The sequence below is a fragment of the Parambassis ranga genome, chromosome 19 (assembly GCF_900634625.1).
Source record: "Parambassis ranga chromosome 19, fParRan2.1, whole genome shotgun sequence".
In the NCBI taxonomy this organism is placed as follows: domain Eukaryota; kingdom Metazoa; phylum Chordata; class Actinopteri; family Ambassidae; genus Parambassis; species Parambassis ranga.
The window spans coordinates 583,072-606,692 of NC_041039.1; the positions used below are offsets into that span (position 1 = coordinate 583,072).

At 43.6% G+C, this 23,621-nt stretch overlaps 1 protein-coding gene across 6 annotated transcripts in view; it reads left to right on the forward strand.

Moving 5' to 3' along the window:
• ripor1 (RHO family interacting cell polarization regulator 1) overlaps positions 1-23,621 on the forward strand; it is a 67,246-nt gene that overhangs the window by 40,803 nt on the left and 2,822 nt on the right. For 3 of the 6 annotated variants that reach the window (XM_028431168.1, XM_028431169.1, XM_028431165.1), the window contains exons 6-23: positions 226-279; positions 2,547-2,696; positions 3,407-3,470; positions 3,622-3,665; positions 3,821-3,946; positions 4,119-4,267; positions 4,348-4,480; positions 5,970-6,098; positions 6,331-6,503; positions 6,605-7,265; positions 16,867-16,994; positions 17,939-18,065; positions 18,141-18,276; positions 22,114-22,263; positions 22,344-22,502; positions 22,585-22,781; positions 23,271-23,354; positions 23,441-23,531. In XM_028431168.1, coding sequence (XP_028286969.1) covers positions 226-279; positions 2,547-2,696; positions 3,407-3,470; positions 3,622-3,665; positions 3,821-3,946; positions 4,119-4,267; positions 4,348-4,480; positions 5,970-6,098; positions 6,331-6,503; positions 6,605-7,265; positions 16,867-16,994; positions 17,939-18,065; positions 18,141-18,276; positions 22,114-22,263; positions 22,344-22,502; positions 22,585-22,781; positions 23,271-23,354; positions 23,441-23,531 — 2,755 coding nt within the window. Of the gene's footprint in view, positions 1-225; positions 280-2,546; positions 2,697-3,406; positions 3,471-3,621; positions 3,666-3,820; positions 3,947-4,118; positions 4,268-4,347; positions 4,481-5,969; positions 6,099-6,330; positions 6,504-6,604; positions 7,266-16,866; positions 16,995-17,938; positions 18,066-18,140; positions 18,277-22,113; positions 22,264-22,343; positions 22,503-22,584; positions 22,818-23,270; positions 23,355-23,440; positions 23,532-23,621 lie in introns of those variants that run through there. The other 3 variants (XR_003672231.1, XM_028431167.1, XM_028431166.1) reach the window with 3 other exon arrangements.

The following is a 23,621-nucleotide window of genomic DNA, read 5'->3' on the forward strand; positions in this document are numbered from 1 at the left end:
ATGTAATCCCTCCTTTTCTTGCTAAGTGTTTGAACTTGAAAGATTTGTAGTGTTAAATGTTGTATACTGTATATTGAAGATTGTGTAACAGGAAGTTAACTCCACTTCAGTGTTAGGGCACCAGGCTTTATTGTTTCATCTGGCTGGAGCCTGTATGTGTCCTAATTTATACAAGTCAGTGTTAAATAGTAGGAATAAACTTCACTCTGTGCCTTTCTTTAACAGCAAGTGAAGGTGACTGAGAGATACACAAGACGACTGGAGTTTCACCTCAGCAAGGTAAGTCCAGCACTTTCAACATAATATATAATTATATAAGGAAACCCGTTGCCTTGTACCACTTTAGTTTTTACACAAGCTGAAACTAAATATGTTGTTTTATTAACATGGAACCTTAACTTTTTACACAAGCTGAAGCTCAATAGGTTTAGTTATATTGACATAGAATCTCAAGTTCAGTATATAAATTAAAAGTAGTTTGTACCATGAGTGAAGGTGGTTGGGGGAGCAGTAAAATGTCTACGGACAAGAAATTAAAAAAAAAAATGTATGAGTACAATTGGTTTCATTTATTCACTTGGCTGTCGCATTACCCTGATTGATTATAACTCATTACCACATTATATGTCAACATTCTTAATATGTTTTTATGAAATGTACTATTAATATGATGCAAGAGTGAAAGACTAAGTGGTCCACTTCAGTGAGCAGAGCCACATGCCAACCAGAACAGCTCTTCTGATGTTAACATACACATCTATACCCTAAAAGCCCCCTTCACTTATGGTGCAAATCAATATTACAGGTAAACCACAAGGTGTCACTGCACTGTAAAATGTAATAAGATAAAATTATTTAAAAAAATGAACAGAGGATTTTACCATGAGTGAGGGTGGTTGGGAGAACAATGAAATGTCTACCAAAATATATACATATATATATATAATATATATATAGTGGTCTGAATGATATTGCCATGATATCAACACATACACATATATACACACCCTAACAACCCTCCTCACTGATGGTGCAAGTCAATAAATCTCACAACTAACTGATAAGTGATACAAACTAACATGCAACTGAGCAACAGCACAACCACACCCTGAACACTTTCATGCTGACATCTTTAAAAAATAGTATCACAATAAATGATTAAATACAGAAATAAAGCTGGTCTAGTCATGTGACCAGGCAGGTTTTTGAATTACTCCCCTCACCTTTCTTATAAAACTAAACATCTTTTCTGTTATATATCTTGTACTATTTAATCTTTCAACTAAATAGTACAAACAACTAATGTTGATTAGTAATGAGAGTAGGTTTTTAAAAAACATAAAAGAATAAGTAATGATCACTGGGAAGTTTAATTAGAAACAAAATCTGGGCTTACAGTGTGTGATTACAGAGTAAGTACAGAGGTCCCTAAAAACATCGTGCTATATTACTGCACATTAGGACCCAAGACACTAAGAGATCACTTATGTTTATTCTGCAATATTTTAATTAACCCTCAGGCAACACTTTAATTTACTACCCTTTTCTGTCATTAGGGACAAGCATGTCCACTTCCAAAAACTGCTATAAAAACTTAACATATTCATATTTTTTCTGCTTTTTTCAGCATAAATATGTTATCATTTTTAGGAATTTAACCCTTTAAATGCCGATTTGATTACTTGATGTCACAGTCAATTTTTTATGAAAAAATAAAAATAAAAGTTGGGTGGCTGAGGCATTATTTTTTAAATCTGTCACCGATGTGTCAAAGATTAGCCAAAATATTGACTTTGGTACATTATTGCATTATTACATTATTAGAAGCAGCAGAGAGGTGTGTAGGACAGCGACTCTGCCTCCTGGCCTTGACCCTGGGTTGTCAGGCAGTTGGTTGTCTAATAAACTTGGCTATCAGAATCAGAATCAGAATCAGAATCGTGTTTATTGCCATGTAAGTGAAGGGGGTTCACATTACTAGGAATTTGCCTTAGTGATTGGTGCATACAAAGAACATAATAATTAACATGAAATAAGATAAAACTAAGATAAAATTAAGTAAATAAACTAAAGTAAGGCTAAATTTACATGACATAACAGACATACAATGAACAGAACACAAAATGAATGGCGGATGAAATGGTAAACATAGACTCTTATATGAACAAATGGAACAGTGTAATGACGTAGTAATGTAACAGGTACCACATGGGTCGGTGAGGTGGTACTAGTGTGCAAGTAGTGCAAGATTGTGTAAACAGTGCAAATAGTTTTTCACAGACCCAACCACTGAGGTCCTCCACCACATATAAACCATGTTTAATATATACAGTTAGAACATACAGTTGATGAAGCTGCTTGGAGTAGCAGTGAAACGTCTTCAAGAAATTCTACAAGTCCAGTTACCTTGCTTCAACCTTCTGAAAGAATATGACCTGGATGACTGAGAATCTCCATCAACATCAAGCGTTATTGTTAAGATCAGTTTGACCAGCATAACTTAATGACAAAGCTCAACTGTGTAACCATCTCTGTCCTTTTCCTAGATTGAGGAGCTATATGAAGCTTACTGTCTACAGAGGAGACTCAGGGATGGAGCAGACAAAATGGTGAAGGCGTACACAGCTTCTCCAGGAAGTAAGGAGGCAAGGGAGAGTTTAGCAGAGGCCAATAAAGGATACAAAGAGTACACAGAGGTAAGATGAAGATGACAGAGCAGCAGAGGGCTATCTGTTATGTAAGCAGTAGGAGAACAGACACATGTTTTCAACTGCAACAAGACTGGGACTTTATTCACACAGATTATATTTCAATTCAATTTTATTTATATAGCACATTTTTTGTCTCAAAGCGCTTTGATTGAATTACAAAGAATAAATCAACTTTCAAACAAATGGTCAACAAAATATAACTCTACTTAAAATAAGGCAAAAGAATGAGGAAGACAGCAACTCAAACAGAGAAGGAAAACATGTATTTTGGCCTGATGAAACCATTACAACACAAAAGGGGAAACAACCAAGACAAACACAACAAATCAAAGCAAAATCATCGCGCTCAACCCCATGCTGCCAGGTCTCGCCCCTATATTCAGCTGACTCCACCCTTCTCAGACCAGGAAGTAAGGACAACTCAGAGACAAAGAATAAGTGTTAAGTATAACTAATGACAATACAATGTAAACCAAATATGTGCACCTCATTTAGAATACAGTGCACAGCCAAAACAACAAACTACTAGAATGCAACTAGAATGAAATTAAAATTACCGTAATTCGGTGTGGCTGGGCACAGCCATTGCATGTTACCAGAGTAGATATGTCAAAGCATCCGGAACATCAGGTTTTTAATAATTACCTACAACAGCAATAATACAGCAATAATGTAATCTCTGACCTTTTCTATAGAACATGTGTGTGTTGGAGAGTGAACTGGAGAACCAGCTGGGAGAGTTTCACATTAAGATGAAAGGTAAGAATGAAACACTGATGGCGTGTCCCTGATTCATTCTACTTACAATGGCTACTTGCCTATTTTTCAAAAGTATATATATATCTTATATCTTATTGCATATTAAATGCAATAAGAAGCATGTTGCCACTTTTTCTTTGTTGTCTTTCAGGTCTTGCTGGATTTGCTAGATTGTGTGCAGGTGATCAGTATGAGGTTTGTGGTGTCTCTCTCACTCTCGGTCTACATTCAAGTCAAATATTAATTTCAAATGATCTTGACTGGCATGATATAAAATAACGTGCTTACAAACCATTAAACAAGTTTGCACAAAACAATACTTGTATAATACAATACTTGTGTGTATTCAGATCTTTATGAAGTATGGACGACAGCGGTGGAAGCTCAGAGGTAGAATAGAGATCAATGCTAAACAAGTGTGGGACAGTGAAGAGATGGTGTTTCTGCCTCTCATCAATGACTTCCTCTCTGTAAAGGTCTGTGTCTCTTTCATTACTTTAAACCTGTATTTTCTGTTTTTCAATTTTTCTGTGTGGACATTGCAGTGCAATTAATGTCTTTGATAGGTTGTAAATGTCAGTCTAAGTGACTGACAGCTGACTGACAAACCGTAGCAGCGTATTAAAATAACATTTTTGTGTGATTTAGGTGACAGAGCTGAAGAGCTTGGCCAATCATGTGGTTGTAGGAAGTGTTTCCTGTGAAACTAAGGACTTGTTTGGTGCACTACCCCAGTCAGTTGCTGTGGACATTAATGACCTTGGCACTATTAAACTAAGCCTTGAGGTCACCTGGAAGTAAGTGTTGCCATAACACTGACTTTTCAGATTATTAGTCTAGGTGTCTGGTTACTTAATAATGTATTTTTTCCTCTTAGTCCATTTGATAAAGATGACCAGGGGTCAGTTGCGAGCACTGTCAACAAAGCTCCATCTGTCAGTAAGAGATTCTCAACAATCTTTAACCAGAGTCCACCAGATACACCATCTCTACGTGAACAAGCCTTCTATGTGAGTTCATCAACTGCAAATTCAGGCCATGGAGGGATGGGAGTATACATATTTGAGGGAAAAAAACAGCAACAACCAAAACAAGTATGAGAAAAAGCCTACAAATTTACAGGATAAACGTATTGTTATTATTGATTATGATTCAGGTATACTTACCAGCAAGCCACTGCTTGCATCCACAAAATTAGGCAAAGAACGAAATGCTTTTTTTGATAATGTATGACTAGCATTTAAAAAAAATATGCAACTTTAATTCTCATTTGCCACTTACGTTAAAAGAAGTAGCAAAAACTTTCTGGGTCATTTCATAGTATACTGATTGATAACAGGAGAGAGTTGGTACATAACCACTCTGCTGTCCTTCACTCCACCTGCTGCCACTGTGACATGCAGTCTCTGCCTCGAAGTGTAATCAGGTGGCAGCACTGGCCACTGGTGGACATCTTCAGAGGCACACTTAGCCAGAGCTGCTCCTGTAGAAATAACTCACCAACGAGACAGCCAGCTGCAGTAAGTCATGATGGAAGTAGAACCCCTAAATAGGATGATAGTAACACATATATAGCAGTAGTCTCTATATGTTTTGGGGTATTTATGCATATTTTCTAGCTACCTTTTCAGCTGATTATACTGTTTGTTTGATGAAAATCTGCTGCTGTAGAGCTGCAGATCTGCACACATACCTTCCAACCCCTTAGGAATAGCACTTAAAGCCTTCACCTGGTCTAAGTTTAGACAAGACCTATAAGGGAGGAAAATCATAAGAGATGCCAAATAACTGACTACTGTTATTTTGTATTATGTATGTGTGTGTTATTATTTACTGTTTACTGAGTTTCATTAGAAACATCACATACATCAAAGTTTGCCATGACATTTCTTGTCTCTTGTTCCTGTGCAGCATCAGTGATTTGATTTGCCTAATTAGATCACTGATACAGAACAGAGAACAAAGCACAATGGTTTGTTCTGTTACAATAATTAATAGAATTACTCTGACCTTGCCAAAATGTTTAATCTGATGTTATCCAAAAAGCTTTACATGTGATCCAAAAAGGATTTGACAGCAAGAAATGACAGCTTGTGATGTGGGACTGATGAGCAGTGTGATTGGCCCATTGTCACTCATGTATGAAATTAATAAGAAGGTGTGACTACTGTGTATGAACTGTGTGAGCCAACTAGCTAGCAGGCCTTTAGTTTTCCTTTTTTGCTAGTATTAAGTAGTAGTTAGTATTACAGAATTTCCCCTCAGAGATAAATAAAGTAATTCTGATTCTGATATATTTTTTTAACAAAATGGATTTGAAGGTTAACCATTTCTGTTCTTAATTAGGTATAGCAAGGTTGTATAACAAGCCATGCAAAAGCAGGAAATCTTTCTGATGGCTCTTAGATCAGTTCCATTTAGTTTTGTGTCAACTGGCTCTGTGATAGAGCTAGAAATATGGTCACTTATGGTCACTTACATGGTGCTGTTTTCTGTTAGAAGAATATGCTTCGACATCGAGAAGAGTTAGAAAATGGAACACCTTGGTCTAATTCATCTGAGTCATCTGATGAGTCCTCCAGCCCTCAGCTGTCTGTACAGAGGCTGCTCAACTTTACACATCAAAAGGTAACACACAACACAGCTCCTACAGATTTATCATCTGTATTCAGATCTTTCTATCTTAATATATAGACACAAAATACTTTAGGAACAAAGCATTTAACATTGTTGATTACAGAGGTTCTAAATGGTTGAATACAGGGTAATGTAAAAAGGTTTTTGACTTTATTAATAAATACTTTACATTTGTATTTATTAACTCTCTCTCTCTCCCTTTCTCTCTGCCTTCCCTCTCTAGGCAATAGTGGTGACACCAGACATTCAGCCAGTTGTGACAGGAAGCTCCTCCTTACAGCCTGATGTTTCATTTTGCCATAGAGACTCATCCTCCTCAACTCCAAAGTCCCACCACAAAGTCAGCACTGTCACTGAGGTTTCTAGCGCAGCCAAACATCAAACAGAGATCAACAGGTGGTGCTAAAATTTATTCATTTTGATTCTACTCTGCATTGTTTTTATCATAAATTATTATATACAATGTATTATTTACTAGATAATGTGCTGATATACAGGGATGGAGAGGAGACTGTCAACGTGATAACAAGGCCAGAAGAAGAAATTGCAGTGAAACAGTCTCCCCTGGTGGATGCCTCTTTGACCAAATCTCAGCAGTACTCACGCTCTCTGAGCCACATCAGTGAAAGTAGTGCTGATGGTGTCGTATTGACAGCAGGAGAATCACTGGAGGTTATGTCCCTGGCCTCAGGCGTCTCCATCAATGACATTGAAATGGAGATGCCCAGAAGAACGCCTGAGCCGCCTGGCTCTGCTGCCACAGAAATGCCACTGTGGGGGCTTGGTGTCATAGAAGAAAATACAACTGTTTATGATGTCACAGATCAGCACCCTATCAAGGAGCAGCAGAATAGCTCTGTCTTCACATGTTCCACTCTAAAGACTGAAGACGACATTCTGCAACAAATGTACAAAGACCCACATCAGGAGTGCAGCACTCCCTTAGATAGTGAGGATGTGAAATACATAGCCCAGCGGGTAGTTGTGGAGGAGGACATGTTGGGTGAAGGAGGAGACTGTCAGGGTGATGCCGTGGTGGACAGTAGGCTGGAGGATGCCCTGGGATCTGTAGCTTCCTCTCTTGATGATTACAGAGGACAGTTCCCTGAGTTACAACTACTGGAACAGGAACTGAAGATGCTGCAGATTACATTGAAGGTAAGGATAACATGTGAGAAACAAAAAGGCTGCTTCACATACCTCCCATGTGCATATTCTGTTATTATACTCAAACTGTGTATGTATGTATAGTAGTACTTTATTATATATAAATTATTTTGCCAGAGGTTAAGTTACACATTACACATTTTTAAAAATCAAAAATCAAAGCACAGTGAGCAGTAGCAGTATGACTACACAATGTATGTTGTATCACTGTATATAAGGTAAGGATAAAGGTGCTAAAATATAAACAGATTGAGAGTATGACCATTATCTGTTCTACCAGCTCTCCTCCCTACAGAAAAGGGGAGGAGTTATACAGTCTGAAGGACTTCCTGTGGCGTTCTGTGCTGCTCCTGGGTAGTCTCAGTCTACTGCTGAATGTGCTCCTGTAGGACAGCAGTGTGGCATGCAGGCAGTGAGAGCTGTTGTTAAGAATACTGAGGAGCTTCCTCAGTATTGCTGAAGTATTGCAGATGATGCTGAAGACCACCGAGTGGAAAAACATCTGCAGCATGGTCTCCTTAGGAGATGCTGCTCACCATAATGTCTGAGACAGTGTTTCTCAGCATTACATATCGACCTGTGAGATAGTGATCCAGGTGAACAGTAGGGTCTTTACCTGCATGTCCAGGAGCTTCCTCTTCAAAAGGGCAGGCTGCACGGTGTTAAACGCACTGGAAAAATCAAAGAACATGATTCTAACAGTTGTTAACCTTTTCCTGCTTGAAGCTCCCAACCGTAGTCGAGAAGCGCAGAGGAGCAATGGACAGCTCCAGGGACGAGCTACGCTCGTAGTTAACTCCCCACCGTCACACAGCTGGATCAAAGAAGACCACAACACTCTTCTCCTTTTGCAGGGCGGCAGCTTTATTGTTCGTTTCCTTCCACACTGTACACGTACTTTGTTTAACAAGCACTCTTCTCAATAACTTTTTCCTCTTCCTCCTTCTCTCGTTCCCCATACACACGTTCTCGCTCTCGCGCCACTCGCTCATCCACCTCGTCACAGGTACGCACCCACACACACCGCCTAGTCCTCTTAAAGAGACATGGGCCACTCACATAACACTACCCCCACTCTGGATTGATATCATACCCTAAATACAATCCAGCATAGCCACATACAGGCACACTCACATCCATAAGGTTACACTTGAAATTCACAACCCTCTTTGCGTTTCTTAGGGGAATCACAGCACAACCAGTAGATTTGACTGAGTCCAGTACAGGTAGGCCCTAGTGAAAGTGCAGTCTAACGAAGACATGGAGCAGTCCTTGTTTTTCTCTCCCTCTGAACTGTGTGCAAAATCAGTCAAAATAAAGAACATTAATATTCTTCACCTAATGGTAACATATATATTGAACTTTAACATATCAAAACCAAAATACGCTGAAGCCTCACAGCTGTTATCATTAGCAAGAAACAATCATCAGTACAGTGGAATACAAATAAACATTTTGCTGCTGCTCCTCAAGGGTTTTTTTTTTTTTTTTAAGGACTAAACTTAGAAAACAAAATTAGCTTGATCTTGAACAACGTAACTAGCCTGCAACAGCAGTCTCCAAATTTTCTTAACTGTCCTTCAACACTCTTAGTGAGTCACCCACTCCCCAAACCTGTCTGGCGCCCTGCGCTGGCGGCCTTGGCTCTGGGGAGGACAGCGTGACTGCTCCCCTCTTGCTGCACCACCCCCACTGTCCTGAGGGCCCCACACAGCAGAAGAGTCCTGATGAGGAGAGGCAGGAGGGTGTACAGCTGCAGCATCACTCACTCCATCTGAAGGGGCACACCCTGCTTCCATGTTGATGCTGGAGAACAACTGGGACAGACCCAGATCGGAAATGTCACTGTTCAGAGCTGGGGGTGACACCTCTACTGGCGTCCAGCTCTGAGCGTGCTGAATCGCCCAGGAATTGTCCAAGGGGTCACGGCAGCGATATGGCTTAAGCTGGTCATGATGCACCACTCTTGCTTTCGTCTTGGCCCCCTTCTGGATATGGTAGATCAGGTCATCCAGCTGCCCAAGGACGAAGTACGGCCCATCATAAGATGGAAGAAACTTCTTCACTCTGTTTTTGAAAGTCTTTGTGCCTTTTATCAGGTACCACACAGCATCGCCAATCTTGTACTGTGTGCGACAACAGTTTTTGTCATACTGTCTTTTTGCTCGTTTTACAGACTCACCAAGAACTTCCCTGGCAATCTGATGTGCTAGCTCCAGGCGCTCTCTCAGATGCTGGACATATTCAGGGGCTGAAGGACTTACTTCTGGGTCTGGGGGCAGTCCAGCAACCAAGTCCACTGGCTCACTGACTTCCCTTCCAAATAACATGAAGTTGGGAGTGAGTCCAGTTGCGCTGTGCCTGGTGGCCCTGTATGCCATGACAGCATAGGGAATCATGATGTCCCAATCCCAGTGGCAGCGCTCTGCTGTTGTGGCCAAAATCTTCTGGAGAGTTGCATTGAAGCGCTCCACCTGACCGTCTGACTGAGGTCGGAAAGGTGTGGTGTGTGTTTTCTCAATCCCAAACAATGCACACATTTTCTGGAACACCTCAGACTCAAAGTTTCGGCCCTGGACACTGTGCAATGTTTGTGGTGCCCCATAACGACATGCCCACTCTGCAGCGAGTACCTCAGCCACAGTCACTGCCTTATCATTTGGTAAAGGAAAAGCTTCCACCCATTTAGTAAAATAGTCCTGTATCACAAGTACATATTTATTTCTTCGTTCCGTCTCATTTAGTGGCCCCATGATATCCAAAGCAACCCGTTCCATTGGTGCCCCTACTCGAACGGAGCCCATGGGGGCTTGTGGAGTCTTGTGTGGTCTGGCTTTGGACGCACAGCTGGTACAGGTGGCACACCAGAGGGCCACATCCTCCCTCATCCGATACCAGAAGTACCGGGTTTGCAACCGGGCTACTGTACGCTCCACCCCAAAGTGTCCTCCCACCTGTCGCTCATGCATCTGCCTCATGACATCAGATCTAAAAGCACGGGGTGACACAATTTGGGGGTAAAATTGGGTATCATCCAAACAGTAGAAACGTCTCACCACTAATCCTTCCCGGATGTAGAGCCGTTTCCACTGGCTCCAGTATGTCTTTGTGGCTGGGCTGCACGGCGAGACTGCCTCCCATAGAGGGCGCTCTTGATTAGCTAAAATCCATTTCCGGATAGGTGCAATGTCTGGGTCAGCCTCCTGTGCCTGCTGCAACTCTCCTAGGGACCAGCCACAAAAGAGCTCAGGTTCTTTGGTCTTGGTCATGTAGATCCTCTCTGGGTGCTGTAAGTGGTCAGTATCAGCGGCCACAGCTTCTGCTACCCCCACTGGACTCGGCACCACCGGGTTGATGTCAGAGTCCAAGTCGCACTGCACCGCCTGATGACTGACATTCACCAGTTGAGGGAGGGGACTTGGCAGCTTGCATGGGCAGGACTGACGGCAGGGCCTCCGGGAGAGGCTGTCAGCATTGCTGTGCAACTGCCCAGGTCGGTGGACAATCACAAAATTATACTCTCCCAGCCTCTCGAGCCACCTAGCCAGCTGGCCTTCAGGCTCCTTCATCTTTGTCAACCACCGCAGGCTGCTGTGATCAGTACGAACAATGAAAGGCCGCCCTAACAAGTACTGACGAAAGTGGGATGTGAACCGCACTACAGCGAGCAACTCCCTTCGGGTGGTACAGTAGTTTTGTTCAGTCCTGGATAGCTTTTGACTGCCATAGGCCAACACCCGCTCCTCGCCGCATTGCACCTGCGAGAGCACGGCACCGATGCCCACATCACTGGCATCTGTGTCCAGTATCATGTTGCCCTCATCAAGGGGGTAACCAAGGACTGGAGCGGTAGTTAGCCGGTGTTTCAGTTCATCAAAAGCTGCCTGGCATTCCACAGTCCATCGGAAATGAGCATGCTTCTCTGTCAGGGCAAGGAGGGGCTCCGCTACGGTGGCAAAATCTCTCACAAACCGGCGGTAGTAGGATGTAAGGCCGACGAATCTCCTGACTTCCTGCAGTGTTGTGGGCGTCGGCCACTCCTGCACCTTCTGAACTTTGTCAGGGTCAGTGGCCACACCCTCTCCTGACACGACGTGGCCCAGGTAAGTCACTTGGTGGTGGAAGAGGCAGCATTTACTTGGTTTCAGCTTGAGATTGGCCTGATGGAGTCTACTAAAGACCTGGTCCAGCCGTTTCAGCATCTCTGACACATTCCGACCTAGCACAATGATGTCGTCTAGATAGACCAGGCAGGTCTCCCACTGCAGGCCAGCTAGCACTCGGTCCATCAGACGCTGGAATGTCGCCGGAGCGTTGCACAGCCCGAATGGCATCACATTCCACTCAAACAGCCCATTTCTGGTGCAAAAGGCTGCTGCTTTGCGTGCTCGGGGGGTCAGTTCAACTTGCCAATAGCCGGAGGCCAGGTCCAGCGTGCTGAACCACTTGGCAGTAGAGAGGGTGTCAAGTGTGTCTTGAATCCGGGGCAGCAGGTACGCATCTTTAATAGTGCAGTCGTTCAGTGCTCTATAATCAATACAAAGGCGGAATGCCCCGTCCTTTTTGCGTACCATGACTATTGGTGATGCCCAGCTGCTGTGGCTTCTGCAGGCCAGTCCAGCTTCCAAACTCTGTTGCACCTGTTGGTCAGCGCTGTGCTGTTTCTCTCCAGCCATCCGGCGCGGTGCTTGCTTCACTGGGACACCCGGCCTGGTGGTGATATCATGCTGCACCAAACTAGTGCGGCCAAGGTCTTGGGGCCCGGTGGAGAACACGCTGCCATAGGTGTGCAGCAGCTGGGCTAACTGACACCGCTCCTCTTCCCCAAGCTCAGCAGGGCTCTGAATGTAAAGCTCTGTCAGGTGCTGGGGGACAGACATGGGGCTTCCTTGAGTCTCCTCAGGCTGGGGTGTGGTGTTTGGTGGCTGCACAATCTCAGCAGGCTGGAGGAACCCTGCTATGGCTCCTTCCTTGATGGTTACTGTAGTGTTACCTGGGTTGAAGATGCGGAGAGGCACAGTCTTCAGAGGCTGTGCGTCCACTACTATGCGGGCAACCAGCAATTTGTGTTTTTCAACAAAGCCTCTGGTTGGACTTAGCATAACCTCCCCTTTGAGTGGTCCTCTCATATGGACGTTTCCTCGCACAACATACTCCTCACCAGCCTCCAGCACAACAGTCCGGGCAACTCTCACTGTGCTTGCCTTTGTTTTATTTCTTGGCTGAAAGTATGGCACCTCTTCCCCAAACAACATAATCTGGCCCTTCCCAAAATCAAGGCGAGCCCGGGCATGAGTCAGGAATGGATGGCCCAGCAGGGCTTCAGCACCCGCTATATCAGCAACAAGGAAATTCACGCCCACCTGCTGGTTGTTGATCTGAACAGGAATGTGAGCTTCACCCAGAACAGGCACACCACCAGGTCCAACACCCTGTACAGTCTTTACAACAGAAGGCTGCAATGGAGGGCGAGCCTCTGGGTGGATGGCATTGTAGTGACACAAAGGTAGCAAACTTCTCGTCGCCCCACTGTCCAGGACAGCGCACACCTCCATTCCATTCACCAGCATAAGGATGCTCATCTCCCGGGTCTGAGATTTAATGTTGAGTACAGCGGGGTCTGGGTTTCCCGGTGGTGGTGCTGAAACCATGCCTCTGGTGTTTCTGCGTGTAGAAGGGCAGTCCCTTTTCATGTGCCCCACACCGGAACAGTTGTGACAGCGTACCTCTTCCCAGTTGATGTTTTTAGGACCCCTCCATCTCTGTGCTGTATGGGTGGGCTCATGAAATTGAAATTTCTGGCTTGTGACTGGAATTGAAGCGGCAGACTGCAGGGGAGTAGCGGCAGCAGCAGGCTGGGGTTCCCCCATCTCCGTTCCCTCTCTGATGACAGCTGCTCTGGGCCTCCGTTCCGCTGTGCTACGTGCACCTAACTGCATGAGGCTAGTCACATATGATGCAGCCCGTCTGGTAGTTTCATGGCGACGGGCTATTTCAAAAGCTTGAGAGAGACTGCGGGGCCATTGCTCCAACAGTTTCTGGACAATTTCTGCATCACCTACAGCATTACTGAAAACTTCAACGCACTTCTTCAACGACGCAATGGCGTCCTGTTCAGTTTCAGTCCTGTCACTGTAGGCCACTGACACTTTTTCATATATGTCATCTCATAAAACATGGAGGGGTTCACCCATGTTACGAACACGCTGCCTTAGTTCAACAGCCACCGCTGCAGCATGCTCGGAGGAGGGGCCATATGCAGTCTCCATCTCTTCCACCAGGCGAGCATAACCCCACTGTGTGGATCGGGGGTTCCTGTGGACAATAGTCCCCGCAGCTCCTATCAAGCAGAACTTCAACTGGATGGCCATGGTCTTCCTAGACCAATGGTTAGCTTTGGCACAGCTTTCAAACCTGCACAGGAACTCTTTCCAGGGGGTGGTGCCATCATACTGCCCAGGACGCAAGGTGGGGACTCTTTCTTGTTGGTCGTAGTCCTCCTCGCCCTCAGATGATGGCTGATCAGACGCATCAGGAGCCTGTCGTACACATGGTTTGGGTTGTTTACACCTGACTGGAGATGCCTGCACACGTGCTGTCGGACAACACACTTGGACAGGTGAATGTCCATAGTTAATGTCTCTGGATGAGTCATCACAAAACATGTGTACTTTGGAACATGGGGCACATGGATGGTGGTGGCAAGAAGCTGGCGTGCTTTGCATATAACTGTTTTGGTGGGCAGGAGAAAAGGGGTTTGAATGAGGAGTCGCAACAGCTGCGTATGGATACTTTAATGATTGGGCAGGATTCCGATGATTATACACATCCAGAGGGGGGCTGCTGTTCAGTACACTTCCATGGAAACAACGACTCTCCCCCATAGAATTAGCGAAAGGGTTAGTGGATGCTAACTGGGGTCGGAGCACCTCAGGTGGTTCGCTCGTTCTGCCCCAGCCGAGCAGGCTCATGGTCACAGAGAAAAGGATTGTGATGTCCATGCCGTTCATATATGTCACTCACATTGTCCGTTTGTCCCTGTATTTGACTCATGTTTACTGTGGCTGGCGACATAAATGGGTTGGAATAGGTTGTAGCTTGCTCGCACATGTCTGCATCCGAGTATCCGCTGGGCGCCGCCATCTTGGTCCGCCTGGCGTTGTAAACAATATTTTCGGCTAGCTTAACCGCTCTGATATTTTCTGGGCTTCTTTATCTCACCAGTCCTGTGTTTGTAGATGTGCAAGAGTCCCTTCGTGGTCGCCAATGTTAACCTTTTCCTGCTTGAAGCTCCCGACCGTAGTCGAGAAGCGCAGAGGAGCAATGGACAGCTCCAGGGACGAGCTACGCTCGTAGTTAACTCCCCACCGTCACACAGCTGGATCAAAGAAGACCACAACACTCTTCTCCTTTTGCACAGCGGCAGCTTTATTGTTCGTTTCCTTCCACACTGTACACGTACTTTGTTTAACAAGCACTCTTCTCAATAACTTTTTCCTCTTCCTCCTTCTCTCGTTCCCCATACACACGTTCTCTCTCTCGCGCCACTCGCTCATCCACCTCGTCACAGGTACGCACCCACACACACCGCCTAGTCCTCTTAAAGAGACATGGGCCACTCACATAACACTGTGTTGCCTGCCTCCTCCAGGTAGGTGTGGGCTCTGTGCAGCAGGTAGATGATGGCGTCCTCCACTCCAATACAGGGCTGGTAAGCAAAGGGGGTCCAGCGATGGTTCCACAACAGCACGCAGGTATTTTAGAATCAGCCTCTCCAGTGACTTCATCACATGAAGTCACTGGCAAGGCAAGTCAAGGCAACTTGTCTGTAGTTGCTGTTTGTACGTGGGTGTTTGTTCTTGAGCACAGGAACAAGGCACGTTGTTTTCCACAGGGCAGGGACAGTAATCAGGATCGAGCTCAAGGAGAAGATGTGTTGGAAGTCCACACACAGCTGTGTGGCACAGTCCATACCAGCTGAAAGCCTGCTAAACTCACAGTAGAATACACTAAGTGCACGACAACTGTATGTTGTCATGCACCCATGTCTCTTTAAAGCACATTATGGCCTCATGAAACACACACTCGCTCTTTGTGAGAGATGTTAACTTGTCTATCCACCAGTGAGCTTTATTTCTACATTTCAACTCTAGAAGTCCAAATGCCGTGCTTTAAGCTTTTGAATGAATATGACCTGGATGACTGAGAATCTTGTTTACTGAGAAACACCCTTGTTCTACTTTAATGACAGCACCACATGAGCTGTATGGAATTTGATCACACTTTATTATCCTGGTTGCTGAGCATGACATGACAGATTTAAACAAGGTTTTTGTGATGTCACAAAGTTTATCTTTCGTAGTTTTCAATTGTTGCCATTACGGTATAGTAGAGTTGAGGTTAGGTAACTGTGGAGGACAGTCAGTGACAATTAGCATAACTTGCTGTTTTTTACGGAGCCCCTCTGATGACATGGTAAAAAAATAAATAAATCGTGGCCACGCAATATGTATAACGTGCGCATGAAATACTAATTCGTGGCCACAAAATACTACGTCGTTCCCACGAAATACTAATTTGTTCCCACGAAATACTATTTTGTGGCCACGAAATATTAATTCGTTCACACGAAATACTAATTTGTGGCCACGAATTAGTATTGTTATTGACGGGGCGATTGACCCGTATTGACTGGGGAGCTCCAAGAGCGCAGGGAAGTGGGGTCCCCAGCCAGGACGCACCCTCTCTGGGCACCAAGGAACAATGAGTGTCCCTCCCCCTGTCCATCGTGTCACTTTAACTCTTGCCCGGGCCGCGCAGCAATGAGCGTCCCTCTCTGAGGAATGGCTGGAGCGCTGGGGAGCCCCAAGAGCACAGGGGAGCCCGCTCCCGTGCGCCCCATCAATAACAATACTAATGCTCCAGCACATTCCCCAGAGAGGGACGCTCATTGCTGCCCGACCTCGCCCAGGCAGGAGTTAAAGCGACATGGACACGGAGAGGGACATTCATTGCTCCCTGGTGCCCAGGGAGAGTGCGTCACTGTGTTTTTGGGCTTATTATCCTGCTCATTTATGAATCCGTCTTCACAAAGATCAAACCACAGGGTATAGCATCTTGAATGGAGTGCAGCTGTCCAACTTCAGAGTAGCAAGTATGTTTCACTGACATGGCACCATTCTCGACATATACATATTTATTTTCTCTACATATCTACATATTTCAGAAGGGCTATACTACACAGTATTGGCATACAAAAGTATACTGGTAAAAACAAATCTTGAAAACAAATGTTTCATGTCAAATTAGAGGCACACATTCAGGTGATTAATTTATATTAAAAGAAGCCTCTGAAGAGACATGCACCAAGTACATGCCTGTATCAAAACAATTCCATGCAGATTGTTTATTGAAAATATTGGTGTATAAGAATCATGCTATTGAAAATGCAACAATGTATGTACACATTTTATTTATATATAGCTCTCTGTGACACCATGCACTAGGTGTATGCAGCTATGTGACTGCCTTTTTAAGTGGGACTAGGTTGTTTGACTCACTTTCCAATGTGTGTGTGTATACGTATGTGTAGGGTGGTAGCCTCAGCCGATCCCCGAGTGCAGTCAGCCTCACTGTGGAAACAGCTCTGGGTAGCTTTGACTTCCTTGACACATCAGAATGGGAAGAAGAGGCAGAGGAGGAGCGGAGTAGAAAGGGCAGGTCAGTGCTGACATATGAGCTGTTTTTAATGTTTAATCATCATAGTGTATAGGCATAGTATAATAACATTTGTCAAATTACTCTGATATTCTGTTAAGATAAAATAATGCAATGGGCGTTCTTATAACAGTCTGAAATCTATCGATATAGGTTTTGAGAGCTTTCAAGAGATGCATCGAATGGGTTATAAAGAGATAAACTACAGCAGTAGTAAAAGAAATATTAGTTAACTTATCAATGGCAACCCATTTGTGATGGTGTATGTCCTTTTGTCCCTGATGACAACAGAAGCAGGTGGTAGTCTATAGTTGGGCTATACCATACTGCAAAGCTCTAGTTTTTTAGACATGGCAAACAAACATGCAATACTACTATTATTGCACAAGTCATTGTTGTATTTTGATGCCATCTAGTGGAGCCTGTTGTACCATCAGTATACTACCATGTGAACAGGTTTGAATAGCCAGGTACCTTGTTTAAATTTGGATAGAATTAAATTATAAGACTCCAAAATCAAAATGTTTTTTCCTATGGTTTGCAGTACGGTTTATACATCTGAATTGTTTAAATGTGAGTTGCAGTGTTTTCAGCCGAAGAGATTGTGGTGGTAAAAATTATTGCTTACCTATTTGCTTACTATTTTTCCACTGTTTGTGTGAGTTTCACTTAGCACCTGTCCTCAAGGACACTAGATAAGGCCCTCCCAAGCAAGAGCTGATTGTTAAAAATGTAAGCTTGTTAGAGCACATGATGCACTGAACTCTGTGTATCTTTATTGACCCAGCCTTCTGCAGAGAGGTTCTACCACAAAAAAACGAGCTGCTCCAGCATACTTGATTACCTGCAATACATGAAACATTCTTTCCTAGTGTCTTAGTATTATGCACTGTTCTGTATTTTTTACTATATTTTACTACATATCATGTTTTTTTTTATCTACTCAGTCTTGTTTTGAATATGAGTAGGTCTCTGCAGGACAGAGGCATCCACACCTTTCCCCTCACCACTGGCTGTCTCACTCTAGACTGCTGCCTGGTGGTCCACCTGAAGAAGTGCAGTGCACAGCTTTTGGTAGGAGACCTGCTACTCTTAAATCATTTGCCATTGGATGTGGAGAGGCCTTCAAATTAACAAGTCTTTCTGTAGCGTTTGGGCATGTTTGGCCCTCTGCGGTGTGGAGAGATGTACGCTTTAGACAGACTGCTGAGAGAGGCTCGTGTCCTTGAAATCATCAGATGCATCACTAAGGACAACCCACAACACCTCAGGCAGCCTACTGAAGGTAAGAAATAATTATGTATCCACATGGCCTTTAATGTCTGACTGTTTGTGTGCAGTAAGATCCAGTCAGCACTCCCATATGCAGAAAAGATTAGCAGTGGTGTCTGAAATATTACCTTTATCGCCAATAACACCTTCCAGTGACAGCATGTGTAACTGTTATTATAATATTTTATAGTGCCCCCTTGATCTGTGCCCAGATTGACCTGGCATTGATAAAGTATAGTGTTTTAGGGGAACTGTGTCTGTGAAGTCAAGGTTGGAAAAACATTGCAAATTCTTTATTTAAAGCTATACTGGAGTAGTAGTCCACTGTGCCTCATAGGGTCCAAATATTCAGGTTTTGTGGGCAAAGGAAGAACTTAAAAATGATATTAAAATATTTGAAACAATTTGAAACATATTTAACATATACACATAACTATCTTGGCTAATCTTGTCTTTGTTCTAAACTTGTTCTACAGTTGTGTCTAAACACAGAGTGTAGGTCTGGAAGGGTACATCAACCCAGAGCGATGGCAAGTTCCAACATGAATACAGAATGACAAAAAGTAGGGCGAATTGACAATGTACCAGCTCTCTGTTTGCTAGAATCCTGTCTTTAAGCCTGCAGAGTATTACCCTTATGGGTTACTTGGATAACTACTTAAGCTGGGGGCGAGGTGGACTCACCTGCCTCTATCTGCCAGCAGTCTATCCTGCTTCCTCTAACTACTGGGGCAGTTCCCTTCTAATGGATCTCGGTTCATACAACATTTAATGAGCCACATTTATTGAGATCAACCTTTTGGAAATGAAAAAGGTGCCACACTGCTCCTCCTGCAAAGGAGTCAGTCTGTTGATGTTAGTTGTGACTATAGTCAGGTGTAAATTTTTAAGTCACACAGTTGTGAGGTGCTGTAAGGTCGTCTTTAGACAGGTGTGTGGCTTACATATTTAAGTCCAATCAGTATCATCACAGCTTGACTCAAATGAAGGTGTAGAACCATCTCAAGGATGATCATAAGAAATAGACGTACCTGAGTTCAATATATGTGTGTCACAGCAAAGGCTCTGTATACTTAGGACAATGTCATATTTAACTTTCTTTTTGAATAAATCTGCAAAAATGTCAACAATTCTGTATTTTTCTGTCAATATGGGGTGCTGTGTGTACATTAATCAGGAAAAAAATAACTTAAATGATTCTAGCAATTGGCTGCAATATAACAAAAAAATGAGAAAAAAGGGGGTCTGAATTAATATATATATATATATGTATATATATATATATATGTATATATATATGTATATATATATGTATATATATATATATATATATATATATATATATTACATTTCTTTGTATAGTTATCAATGGAATGACAATAAATACATTCTATTCCCAAAAATAACAAGGCAAAATTATGAGCCTCTCTGATACTAATAGTCAATTGCTTATCATTTTTGTTTGATAACAGTCTGGATTAGCTTGGGGTAGTTTTCAACATGTCTGAACACGTCTCCTGAGGAATCCAAGTTCATTTTTGCTCCTCCTCTCAAGCTTCTCCAGATTTGATGGTAACTTTTCATGAACCCAGGTCTTTAGTACCCTGCACATATTTTTACTCAGATTTATGTTAGGGTTTTGTAAAGGCCTTTATTTCGCTCCCCTAAAAGTAGATCTTCAATAGAACGTAGAGAAGATTGAAACAAGGTGTCTGGACTTGTAGAGTTTTCTTGAATACGTTTCGCTGCTCATCCAAGCAGCTTCATCAGTTCTAACTGTTTGGTGGGGAAACATGGTTTATATGTGGTTACAGACCTCAGTGGGTGGGTCTGGGTAAAATTTAAATAAACAATAGCACTAAATGTTTCCATACTTACCTGTGATGTTCTGGCTGACTGGGCCAGGTGTGTCTAACGACTGGCTAACGACTATGAAACTGCCGGAGGGGGACTGGTTGACAGCCCTTTGTTCTTGCTGTGAGTATGTGTAAACTTCCTGGGGATGGATGGAATCACTGCATTGTATGTGGTAGAAAGATGATGTCTGAGGCCACCACCTCTGTTAAGGGAAGGTTTTTCCAGCTTAACATAGATGGCTTCCTTGACTCCTCTTTCATACCACCTTTCCTCCCTGTCTAAAATGTGAACATTGTTGTCCTCAAAGGAGTGTCCTTTGTCTTTGAGGTGGAGGTGAACAGCTGAGTCTTGTCCTGAGGAGGTGGCTCTCCTGTGCTGAGCCATTCTTCTGTGGAGTGGTTGTTTAGTTTCTCCAATGTACAGATCAGAGCATTCCTCACTGCACTGGACTGCATATATCACATTGCTGTGTTTCTTCCTGGGAATCTTGTCCTTCGGGTGAACCAGTCTCTGTCTCAGTGTTGTCATAGGTTTGAAATGGACCGGTATGTCATGGTTGTTGAAGATCCTGCGGAGTTTCTCTGATACTCCTGACACATATGGAATGGAGATGTTCTTTCTCCGCCAGTTGTTGTCCTTCTTCTTGTTGTTGGGGGGTCTTGTTTTGTGGCTTTGATGAGTGCCCACTTTGGGTAGCCACAGGTTTGCAGGGCCTTCCTGATGTGGTGTTGCTCCTTCTTCTTCCCCTCTGAGCTGGTTGGTACAGTTTGTGCTCTGTGCTGCAGGGTCCTGATGACTCCCAGTTTGTGTTCCAGTGGGTGGTGTGAATCAAACAACAGGTACTGGTCCGTAAAGGTGCAGTGAGGAATGCTCTGATCTGTACATTGGAGAAACTAAACAACCACTCCACAGAAGAATGGCTCAGCACAGGAGAGCCACCTCCTCAGGACAAGACTCAGCTGTTCACCTCCACCTCAAAGACAAAGGACACTCCTTTGAGGACAACAATGTTCACATTTTAGACAGGGAAGAAAGGTGGTATGAAAGAGGAGTCAAGGAAGCCATCTATGTTAAGCTGGAAAAACCTTCCCTTAACAGAGGTGGTGGCCTCAGACATCATCTTTCTACCACATACAATGCAGTGATTCCATCCATTCCCAGGAAGTTTACAAATACTCACAGCAAGAACAAAGGGCTGTCAACCAGTCCCCCTCCGGCAGTTTCATAGTCATTAGCCAGTCGTTAGACACACCTGGCCCAGTCAGCCAGAACATCACAGGTAAGTATGGAAACATTTAGTGCTATTGTTTATTTAAGTTTTACCCAGACCCACCCACTGAGGGGTCTGTAACCACATATAAACCATGTTTCCCCACCAAACAGTTAGAACTGATGAAGCTGCTTGGGTGAGCAGCGAAACGTCTTCAAGAAAACTCTACAAGTCCAGACGCCTTGTTTCAATCTTCTCTACGTATGATGACCTGGATGACTGAGAATCTTCATCAACATCTTCAATAGAAGTGACATATGCTTCAAATCATTATCTTGTTGCAAGACAAAATGTACAGATCAAATAATATAAACTTCCTAAATACAACCAGAGACCCAGAGCCTGACCTCCTTAATAGCTTATAGTGGCAGGGAAAACGGAATAAAAAACTCATTTTTAAATTGCCACCTCTTGTAGCCATGCTGTTTCTTAATGTACAGGAACAATGAGCACTGACTAAAAACTTGACAGGACAGTTGTTGTGAGTTGGGTAGCACCCCTTTGGCATACTGGAAGTGAAAACTAACTAAAAATCTTTACAAAACTTGTATGACAACTTATGTAAATTTGTGTAATTATTTATTTATGTTATTGGTGTAAATGAGGTGTGTTTGCATGAGGCACCTGATATTCTGAACTGAGCACTGAGAAAAACATGCTCACAGTTTTGCCTAAAACTAAAGAATAGTTAGAGTACTAACGACTTGTTTTTCTCTGTTGCAGTGATTCCGCAACTAGGCTTGTGTGCGGGTGCTGTGTCATTGTGGCAGCAGTGTGTGGAAGATGGCAGTGTGTACAGCATCTCTGCAGAGAGCTTCCTGGCCACACTGTCTACGAACTATTCCAGTATAGTGCCTGAGAGTGCAGACTTAGGTACCACTACATGTATGTGTGTATATAGTGCATGTTTAAGTGAGCGTGCCAAGTTAACACCTGTGTGTATTTTCATCCAGTGTTCTTGTGCCTGGTTGAGCGAGTGCTGGATCAAAGGTTACCACGGCGAGGCAGCAATAGAGACAAAGTGATGGTAACATTGTTCCAGCTGTGGAGTTACTTGGAGTCTAATGCCATTACTGACATGGAGATACACATCACTGAGCTGGCAGAAGAGGGTACACACACACACATACACAAGGAAACTGCATGACAAATGTCTGATTTATTGTAATAATCCATAATAATCTCCCTTAACAGTGTGTTTGGTGCAGAGCCTGGCATCATGTGACCAGGATGTGATTGTACATGCTCTTCGCCATCATGCAGAGTGCAGCCTAAAGAGGGAAGGAGTTCATGCTGTCGCAAAATTACTGAAAGATCCACGAGGCAAAGTATCAGCCTTTGCCAGCTCTGTGCTCAGAAGCCTGGCTGCACAGCCCAGGCAGAGAGAGAGGGTGAGAGGGCCCTCCTTATGAGGACACAATCAGCATGTAAATACACACGAATAAAGATTCCATGACCCATGGAGCTACCCACAGGTTTCTGTAATGCAGTTTTGAGTCAGTGACACATTAACAGCAGGAGGGTATGCTAACAATGTTGATGCCATCATAGAATTAGCAATGCTTTTCTGCTAGCTTGTACATATATTGTTTTCCATTTGTTTGTTACGTTCAAATATGACATATAGTTTGAATATCAATTCAACAAATCCTCATTATTAACAATTAACAATCCTCTTCCTGCTCCTGTGTTCCTGCTCCACACTGCTGGGGTGCCTACTGTCACTGTTAGTGTGCATAGACAGCCACACACTGTGAGCTGCATGATTGAACTGGACACTTGCAAACATGTCTGAACTTGATTCTTGGGAAATTAACCAGAGGTGATGTGTGAAAAGGGCTTGAGAGAGTAAACACTATGCATTCTCCTTATCTCCATAGGCTTTGGTCAGCTGTCTGGAACTGCTAGAAGATGAGAATGTGGACACAAGAGTCTGTGGGTGTAAAGCCTTAGCTTGTCTCAAGGTACAAACACTAGCCTGTCTGCAGTTTGTTTGTACTGTGTCATACGCTTTCTTCATACTGACCACCGCTTTCTGTCTGTTTTTAAGGCCAAAGAAAGCATTGATCAGTTAGTGCACCTTTGCCGGACCGACAGGGATGAAGTCAGAGATGCTGCTAAACAAACACTGCTGGTGCTTGGTAATAATAACCCTCTTATTACAGCAATACATTTCCTGAATAAAAATAATGCAGAGAACATGTGATTATTATTATGTTACCTGCTTTTGG